The sequence below is a fragment of the Mirounga leonina genome, unplaced genomic scaffold (genome assembly GCF_011800145.1).
Source record: "Mirounga leonina isolate KUSES-001 unplaced genomic scaffold, KU_Mleo_1.0 Mir_114, whole genome shotgun sequence".
NCBI classification, from domain to species: Eukaryota; Metazoa; Chordata; class Mammalia; order Carnivora; family Phocidae; genus Mirounga; species Mirounga leonina.
The window spans coordinates 26,370,668-26,380,890 of NW_023270265.1; the positions used below are offsets into that span (position 1 = coordinate 26,370,668).

General features: G+C 45.2%; 1 protein-coding gene across 3 annotated transcripts; it reads right to left on the reverse strand.

Moving 5' to 3' along the window:
* Window positions 1-3,042: 3,042 nt before the first annotated feature.
* Window positions 3,043-7,683, reverse strand: NDUFB8 (NADH:ubiquinone oxidoreductase subunit B8). 3 transcript variants are annotated; one of them, XM_035027335.1, is made up of 5 exons: window positions 7,540-7,683; window positions 7,129-7,255; window positions 5,758-5,857; window positions 5,166-5,321; window positions 3,043-3,227 (listed from the first exon to the last, which is right to left on the reverse strand). In XM_035027335.1, exons 1-5 carry the CDS (start codon window positions 7,622-7,624, stop codon window positions 3,135-3,137), a joined length of 561 nt encoding a protein of 186 aa, XP_034883226.1. In that variant the 5' UTR covers window positions 7,625-7,683; the 3' UTR covers window positions 3,043-3,134. The 3 variants fall into 3 exon arrangements, with proteins under 3 accessions (XP_034883226.1, XP_034883231.1, XP_034883239.1); XM_035027340.1 differs by having other exon boundaries at window positions 7,631-7,670; XM_035027348.1 differs by having other exon boundaries at window positions 7,498-7,631.
* Between the last annotated feature and the right edge of the window lie 2,540 nt (window positions 7,684-10,223).

Sequence of the window (10,223 nt, forward strand, 5' to 3'; positions counted from 1 at the left end):
GCCCCGCCGGAGAGGTGGCGAAGACCCACCTGCTCCGGGAGCCCAGGTCAGGGTAGCGCGGCGCAGCCAGAGCCGATCTCCTCCGAGGGCCTTTGGCTCGACTGGGCGCTGCGGACGGCGGCCGCCGAAGGCCAAAAGTAGTCCTGGCAGGGCACCGCGCGCGCGGAGCTTGGGGTCGAGAAGCGGGCCGACCGGCGAAGGATGGAATAGGACTCTCGCTTTTTCTCCGGGCTCCCTCACCTGTCCTGTGATTGCGCATTTCTGCCATGTGGGTCAGATCCTGCGACTACTAAGTTCTGGCCTATTCAATTTGAGCCAGGCTCCGGGAACAGCCCCCGCGAAAAGGGAAAATACTAATTCATTATTTGTTGAAGTGGAGAAGACCTGGTACTAGCTCCAGAAGCTCTCAGTGGAATCCTAATTGAAAAGGTAAATAGCAATCGAGGCCGTGAATAATGGCAACACACTACACCCCAGCAACAACGGGTGGCCAAAAGCTGTTGGCTGAACTAATTAAAAGGTATAGGCATGCAGGGGGCTAGGTACTGTAGACCAGGAACTTCCTGAAGGGTTTCAGGGACACGAGATAATAGGTGTCATACCTTGCAGCGGCAAGATAGGTGGTGTCTCAGAAGGAAGGGCCCGACTGCCTAGTAGGCCCCCTGGCACTTCCCATACCATGAATTAAGGAGGCCGGATACAGATTGGGAATACCAGTTCAACTCTGCAGGTAATTGGGAGTTAATGAAAATTATGAGTAGGGATGCAATAAGATGAAGATTGTATTTTGAGACAAGTAATATGGATTCCCTTGGAGCTGGAGGCAGGGACTCAAATTAGGAGACTAATAGAATAGTCCCAGGTCCCAGGTGATGAAAGCCTGGATTAATACAGTGGCAGTGACTGTAAAGGAAAACTGGACAGGCTCTTGTGACTGATGAAGGTAAACAGTTGAAGGGGGAGGTGAAAAAATCAGATGGATTTTATTATGTTGACTGAGGGAATTATGGCATTTTCAAACAACGTTCTGTCAGCAGCTGAAGATCTTAGACCTGTTACCTGAGATTCAAAACTTTGGTTTAATGCATAAGTCCCACTGTGGTTTTGCCAGTTACACCTCCAAAAACAGTGAATTGGTTCAGTTATTTTATGACGGAGCCCCCAATCACCGTGACACAAGTCTAGATTTCCTTTTCATGTAGACTAGAGGGTTTTGAAGTCAGGACAGAAGACAATTTAGGGTATTGCTATGCCTGCCCACTCTCTGCGCACTAAGTACTCACTAAGCATTTCTTGAGCATCTTAGCACCACAACAGTGGATGAGACCTGAGAGTAAGTAAACAGGGTGGAAAACTGGGCCTTAGACTACACCTTAAATTAGGGAATGAGGCAGAAATGTCACTGATGGGAGTGTTCTGAAAGAAATTTGAACCAAAAGCGTAAGGTCACAGTTTTAAGCAGGACAGAATTAAAAAAATAAAAAGTACAGGGGTGCCTGGGTACCTCAGTCAGTTAAGCCTCCCTCAGGTCATCATCTCAGGGTTGTGAGATCAAACCGTGTCCGGCTCCACGCTGAGCGTGGAACTTCCTTAAGATTCTCTCCCTCTGCCCCCCCCAAAATAAATATTTAAAAAAATTAAAAGTAGGGGTGCCTGGGTGGCTTAGTCGGTTAAGTGTCTGCCTTTGGCTCAGGTCATGACCCCAGGGTGCTAGGATCGAGTCCCACATCGGGCTCCCTACTCTGTGGGGAGCCTGCTTCTCCCTGTCCCACTCCCCCTGCTTGTGTTCCCTCTCACGCTGTGTCTCTCTCTGTCAAATAAATAAATAAAATCTTAAAAAAAAAAAAAATTAAAAGTAGGGGTACCTGGGTGGCTTAGTCGGTTAAGTGTCTGCCTTTGGCTCAGGTCATGACCCCAGGGTGCTAGGATCGAGTCCCACATCGGGCTCCTTGCTCGGCAGGGAGCCTAGTTCTCCTCCCTCTCTCTCTCTGACAAAAAAAAAAAAAAAAAAAAAATCTAAAAAAAAATTAAGGTATACTCTTCTCTCTCAGCTCACACATCTCTTAATTCTTTCACTGTTTTATAACTGCCAGTCTCAGCTTCTAGGTAAGTACCTGAAAGCAATTATTTTGTCCTTTCCAATTTTATATCCCCAGGACCTATCAGTGTCTGATATATAGATACACAGATGTTTAATATATTAAATATATTATCAAATGTGACAGAGGACAGAGAATGAAGACAGATAAAAAGCCAGTGGAGACACTGAAGTAGAGGCATTTTAGTATCCGTACCCACCCCCTGATCTCATAAAAGTCCCCTTCAGTGCCTGGACAAAAACTAACTTGGATGGACTTGCTTTCATAGGTCATACTGAATGTGTGCTTTTTTTATGGGACAGGCTTTCAGGCAGCATGACTGCTTAAGAAAATGTCCCCAAAGGGACAAAAAGAAAATGAGCTGGTTCACTTAACAGATGCACTGAGATAGACCCTCAAAAACAGGAGCAAAAGCCATGCACAGGTTCAGAAAAACTCACTGGACAGTCCTCTAATTCATAAATGCAGGATTCAGAAGTTGCTTTGGAACAAGGAATACACACTCTTACAATAGAAATAACATTACGGTCACATTCCCAGGTGAGTCCAAAGACAACTATATATCCTGGAATATACTTGAAACGTGTTAAAATACAGTTTTTTAAAAAAACTAGCCACTATAAAAAGTTTTTTTTTTAATGGGAAATACTTTTTGTTCCAACTTGGGAAGTCAGGAACGTATCTTTCTTCTTCTTCAACCCTGTAAATGGGAAAAGGAGCTACCCTTACCACCTGCTGCCAACTGGAACCCTCAAATACCTTCACGGTCCCAGCAAAATTAACAAATTACCATTTTCTTGTGCTTAACTCCCCCCACCTCCTGTCTTTCTAATCTCAGAGGTGCTGGGGGGTGGGAACGGACAGCAGACCAAAAAAAAAAAAAAAAGGAAAAGGATGAGGTTTTCATGGCAGTGGCTATTCCTGGGGAAATGATGCACAGATACCACAGCACTAAGTTTTATTAGGGACTTCATTAAGGTTAAATCTCTAGAAATGAGGGAGTCAGTTCAGGGGCACAAAGCTGATGAAGCCACCTCAGATCTCATAATGAACCACTGGCTCAGGCTCTTTGGTGGGATCGCCGCCTCGTTCCAGGTACAGATTGTTATAAGGATACTGCTTTGGCCCCTAAGGAAAAAACACAGGTCAGCAAGATAGCATACATCCCAGCCAATACCTGGCTATACCCCACTCCGAGTTAACAATCACACATGGTAAGTGGATACGAGGTAGCCTCTGGTCAGACCCAGCTGCGCCAGAACAGCAGGAACAGCACTCCTCTTCCCTAATCAGCCCAAGGCAGAGAGAAAACCTAGATTGTAAGAGAAGTGGTGCCTACACTGTGTGTGTGTGTGCGCGTGTGTATGAGAGTGAGTGAGAGAGAGAGAGAGAGAAGGAGGGAGGGAGGGAGGGAGCTTTCTAAATGAGACGACGCATCCATCCATCCCACTCTCTCCTGGGGTCGAGACAGACTCAATCTCCTTTAAGTCACTCAGCCTCTAATGGTTCCACCACTAAAGTGGCCTAGCAAATGAGGCGTGCAGGAGCAGTGGTGGGGGAAAGCACAGAGGAGACACGGCTGGGACGTGCTTCAGGGGCTGCTGGCTTTACCAACAAACAGCTGTCAGAGAACACAGCTCAAGGGGAGGAGAAAAGGGTGATGTGCTTACAGAACTGAAAAATGGAAGCGCCACACTGTGTTTCTTGCTCTCCTGAAGTGAAGTTAGTGCTCACACCAGCCCTACGTGCACTCTCCAGCCTGGAGCCCCTGGGGCTTGGTAGGAAGGTTCGTGTCAGTGCACACAGACGTACCAGCTACCATCAGGACATTGATTATCTCTGCAGAGGTAGCACTGAGCAGCCAACTGCAAACCTGACAGTCTTCCTGCTTTCAGTTCTTTCCTGTACAATCTACTCGGTAGACTATTCCCAGATTAAACATCCTAAAATCCTAACCTTCATTATGTCATTTCTGTTCAAAAACTCAACATAGTTCCTTGCTGTCTAGAGGTAGACCAAGTCATCACTGGATCCCCAACCCCTAGCACAATCTGTATCTGGTACATAGTAGGGTCTTCATAAATATTTGAATTAATGTCTTACTATACCGCTGAGTGCAAATCCCTAACTACACAATCAAAGCATCCCAACCTAAATGACCAACTCACCTCACAACATTTTTTAACATGGCAATTTCCACACCTAATTTCCCAGAACATGAGATACTGATTCTAGAACCCCATCATGGAGCTACTGAACCAAGGATCTGAATTTTTAGCAGCTCTCTAGGTAACCAAAAGCTGGTTATCTAGGAATATTTTATATGCCTATTCTATTGCAGCTGACTAACTCTCCTTTTCCTTCCTTCATTCTATTTTTCTTGCCCCAAATGTTCTCTCCAACTTCTGCCCCAAAGCAAAAGTCTATACATATTTTTAGTATCTAGCATGATCCTTCTTTTTAACAAGACCTCATACCCCTTAACACATAAGTTCACTACAAACATATGGACACTAAAACTGCCACATTCCTATATCTCTGTTCAAATGTTGCTCATCGTGTCATTTTCTACATCTTCTTCTTATCCAAATCAAACTTCCTTAAAGCTAGACAGTATATTTTCTGTGTCTTTTACGCTCTCCAAGATAAAACTGTTATGCTCGTAGTAAACAATTGCTTCCAGTACCCTATAGGACCTAGTGCCCTTTACACCTCCAGCAAAGAATAGGGTTTCAGCTCTAGATTACCTGACTCCACCTTCAAAGATCACTTGCTAAAATATAATTGGTAAGTATAGTCCCCAAATGGCAACTTTAGAAGACTAGTTGACTTACACATTCTCATTTCTCATCTAGTCCTGAACTGTTTCTTCTCACTCAGGCTGACCCAAGAAGTAGGCATGGAGCAGTTCTCTGAGACTTGTGCCAGGTCAATGGGTAAGGCCTTCTACAGGCCTTAACAGGAAGCCAAGCTTGGTATTGGCTGGATCCCTACTCCAGAGACTTCATTCCCTCAGGAAACAGCACTAAGTAAATATGCCTACCAGAGCACTTCTCAGATACTCACCACAGGCTGGTAGGTGGGGTAAGTCTCCCCGACCCAAAACATGAACAGCATGAAGGCCACGAAGCCGAAGAGGTGCTTACACATGAGATTCCAGGAAACAGGCGTGGGGGATGTGTCCACACGGTTCCTGATATACATGTCAAGGTCCCAGTGCATCTGAGGCAGAAAAACAGTTAAATGCAACATTCTGCTCTTCCTGCAAAAGGCAGGCAGTCTGCAAAAGGGTGATCAGAGCCTGATAAAAGGTTCGGTAAAGGCATTCTACTGCCCTGGGGCAATATTCTGCCAGTCAAGTGTGAGCTACTCTACCACATAAGACTAGGTGCTGGCTTAGGTCTAGGTTCTGCTGACCAAGGACAGTTCAAGCATGGAAGTGCACAATTTTCAAAGTACAGACCTCTGATTATTTCTAGAAGTCTCTTCCCATGTGCCATACATGGGACCTCAGATCTCAGATCACTGGGTCTTGCTTTCTTGGGCAGAAAACCTTAATGTTGCTTAGACAGCAAAATGCCATTTAAGCTAAATAAAGAATCCTCATGAAGATACTAGCAAGAAGGAAGAAAGGTCAAATGGGACATGGATCTCTCACCGGTTCACCCCAGTTCAACCTCAGGTCTGGGTGGTCCCAGTTATACCACGGATCCCTCTCCTGCTGTGAGCGGTCAGGGAGCTTTGGGTAGTCACCATACCTGAGAGACAGAAAAACTTCTGGAAGGGGCTTTGAGCAGCATCACTCAGGCAATTCAAAGCCCCCTCATGTTAAGAGATGAGAAACCAAGTGACAGATAACGGCCTCCCCTAAGGACAGAGAAACCCACTTTCAAATTAAGATCTCAATTTACAGTCACTAAGCACAGAACTAATCACAGAAGTCCAAAATGTAAATAAAAGATGATGTCAAACTCTGAAACATTATAATATACATTATAACATACATGCTTTTCTTACCTTTTTCAACAACAGAAGTCATGCAATGTTATAATGTTAAAGCTGGAAGGGAATTTAGCAATCAATCACTCTGATTCCCTCATTAGACAGAAAATGAAACTGAAGTTTAGTCTGAACCCCAGGTCACCCAGCTAATTGGAATACAAACAAAAAGGGTTCAGATTAAAGCATTCTCTTCATAGCAACTGTGCTCCCAACTACCAAGTTAGCATACAGCTCCATGTCTCAAACGCCTCATGGGACTTCCTGCTAAGCTGGGTTTTCCGTAACAATCCAGTTTCAACTTTTACAGACTGCTACCAAGGCTACTCTTGTCCACAACAAAGTAAGAGACATAGGAAATGATGACAACTAGTTATGTGTCACAGAAAATGATTGGAAAACAGCAAGAAAAATAGGAGCTGCTAAAACCACTACTGAAAGAGTATGCTAGGAAAGAAAATGAGGGTGACCATAATCACGTCAGATACTTAACCACAGGGGTGTTATGTAAAGGGGGGGATGGATAACATCACTGGGAGTAGGGAAGTTGGCTGTTTAATCTGCTCGACAGTTACTACAACTTCCACAGCCCTAACAGCAAAGATATTTTTTAAAAGAAAGACATACATACGAATATAGAGTACTCCATCTACAAGTAAGGCTCTCAAGACAGGAGTCCAGCTCCAGCCTGATCACGTGCCTGGATGACAGCACCTGAGCCCAGCAGATGCTCAATCTAAATGAAACCTCGCACTCTGGTTGAAGCCAAGGAAAGTTCCTGCTATTCAGGGGTCCTCAAGGGAGCTATTAAAATCTCGGCTTCCTCATTTGAGGAAATAGCCTGAGCCAAGGAGAAAATTGAAGTCCTCTAGGCTGCAGCTGCTCACCCATCACCTCCCACTTCCCTCCACCGAGAAAGGCACCCACACCATTGACTCTGAGGGGTCACGCGAAGGTTCAGGGAAAATGGTCGGAGTCGAGCCACCCAACCCGGCTGGCCATCTCACATCACGACTCTGCTGCATCTCACCCCATGCCATCATCCGGGTACGGTTGGTAGTCTTCTACCCGCATATTGTATTTCTTGGCGGCGGCGGCCCGTTCTTCCGGCGTTTTGGGATAGGGCCCCGGGAGCATCTCCTTCGTAATGTGCGAAGCTGGAGAGCAGAAGAGGGCGGGTCAGAAAAGACCCTGTCCTTCCTGCTGCCCCGAAGGCTTCAAGCTGCGGTGGCTGCGGTGGCCCAGGCTTCAAGGGACCAGTGAGACTCTTGACCCCCTTTTCTGGGTATACTAACTCCACCTCCGCCCCCTCATTGGACACAGCCACCGCGGTATCCGCGATACCCGTCCCCCCCCCGCCGCACCCCCCACCCCCCCGCCAACCCTCGACACACCAAACCTCAGGCATCCCCACACTCGGGCCTCGCCCGTTCTCGCGGACCTGTCCGTGCACCCAGCGGCACCACGGTCCGGCTTGCCCTTTGCAGCCATCGCGCTCCCAGGACCCCCGCCCTGGCCGTCGCCATCTTCACCTTCCTCCCGGTTGACCCTGCACATGCGCAAAGGCCTTGTCACGGCGGCTGAGCCGGGCCAAACGCGACAAGGGAAGCCGGTAGCGAAGGAAAGTCGTTAGGCTCCAACAAGGGCGGGGCTTAAACCGTGTTGAGAAGCCGCAGGGAAGATGGGAGGTTTGATAGAGGCAGAGAGGGAAAGTGGAAAGGAGAGAAAATCGAGCAGGTCATTATTTGACATTTCATACTGTTGTGTCCCTTTCTCCGTCAGCTGACTTAGACACTTCCAAGGATAATGGGGACACAGAACCCGAGTATCTCAGGTGGACAGCTAACTTACCTCCCCCAGGTGCAGTACAAGTCGAATGAGCCTGTCTTAATGTCTTCTTTGACCGCCTGCCTTTTTCCTCTCCTTCACTGGCACTTCCTCCTTTCATCCCCAAACGTGATCATTCTTCAGATTCAGCCCTTGGTCTTCCTTGCTCTTGTTCTGTTCTGCAAATTGGTTGATCTCCTTCACATAGAGGAATGATGCAACACACAAATCGCCCCAAATTCGCTCCTCAGTTTTACTCTGTATTTATATTTGAATGTCCCAGTCACCTCAATCCAACAAATGTAAAACCAATCCTAGCACCTAAAGCAGCTCTTCCCAGACTGGCTAAAGCCTCAGATTGGCTAGGACTTGTAAAGATTTCAAGCCGGACCACAGTTAACAAACACTAGCTTAAAGAAGAATGGGGGATATTATCATGTTTGCATATGAATATGTTTTCACTTTTACACAAACAGGATTTGTATAATTTAAACAATATAAATGTACACGTATTTCTAGCAACTTTTAGGGTCATGACTGTTTTGGTGCAGAATCCATTATTACAGACATTCTCAAATATATATTAGAGCAATAAAGATTATATATACTACTTGGCATATAAAGTTGGGGGAGGATTACTTCACAGCAATTTGCCCTCTTGTAAATAAGCATCACTAGTTGATGTTCAAAATAATTGTACAATATCTGCATTCAATCAAGCCCTGATTGAATTTGGGTTAAGAAACAGTGTTTTCTAATTTATTTACTATTATCAAGATATAATTCACATACAATAAAATTCATCCCTTTAAAGTGTACAATAAAGTGATGTTTAGTATATTTACAAAGTTGTGCAATTATCTCCACTAATTCTAAATTGTTTTCATTACCCCTACCCCTAGACCCTGGCCATCACTAATCTACTGTCTGTCTGTATGGATTTGCCTATTTTGGACATTTTATATAAACAGAATCATGCAATATGTAACATTTTGTGTCTGACTTACTTCACTTAGCATAATATTTTTAAGGTTTGTCCATGTTGTAGCATGTGTCAGTTCTTCATTCCTTTTTTTAATAAAGATTTTATTTATTTATTTGAGAGAGAATGAGATAGGGAGCATGAGAGAGGGGAGGGTCAGAGGGAGAAGCAGACTCCCTGCTGAGCAGGGAGCCCCATGCAGGACTTGATCCTGGGACTCCAGGATCATGACCTGAGTCAAAGGCAGTCGCTTAACCAACTGAGCCACCCAGGCACCCCAGTTCTTCATTTCTTTTGATGGCCAAATAATATTCTGTTATATTGATATACAACTTTTTGTTTATACACTCATCAGTTGATAGACATTTGGGTTATTTCCACTTTGGGGCTATTATAAATAATGCTGCCATGAACATTCTTGTACAACTTTTTTGTGTGGATGTATGTTTTCAATTCTCTTCAGTATATACCTAGCAGTAGAATAGCTGGAGAAAGAAGAAAGAAAGAGAGAAAGAAAGGGAGAATTGCTGGATCATAGGATAACTCTGTTTAACTTTCTGCAGAACTGTAAAACTGTTTTTCAAAAAGCTGCACCATTTTACATTCCCACTGGCCGCATATGAGGGTTCCAATTTTTCCACATTCTAGTGGCTGTGAATGGTATCTCATTGTGGTTTTGATTTGCATTACTCTGATGACTAAAGATGTTGAGCATCTTTTCATGTGCTTATTGGCCATGGTATATCTTCTTTGGAGAAATGTCTATGCAAGTCTTTCATCCATTTCTTAACTGGGTTGACTTTTTATGCTTAGTTGTAAGAATTCTTTATATATTCTAGACAGAAGTCACTTATCAGCTATATACTTTGTAAATATTTTCTCCCATTCTATGGATTTTATCTTTTGTCTAGGCCTGCAGAGCAACCTTTGCCCAACATCTATCAATCTGACAATTGCTTTTCCTTCTGATTTCTTAGGTAGGTCAAGAGTTTACTTCTCTCCCCATCCATGACTGTAAAGTTTAATGCCCCGCTAAACTGGCCTCCTTCTCTGCTTCTCGTGTAGGCCTGGGCACACTGACGTAGCAATAATATTTGGTGTATTGGTTAACCAGGTGATCAGTGGGTTTAACCTCTGCGCCCCAAGACTTCAGGGGCCGAGCTTAGGGTGTAAAGCTGTAGGTCACCATTAGGAGGAGCTCCCCCACGCCCCGGTTCCGCGTTCTTTGTGTCTCTGGACCGCTCTCGCGCGCAGGCCATCTCTATGGTTTCCGTTGTGTTTTATCCGGAATAGGCGGGGCTTCCGGTTCCGGTGGG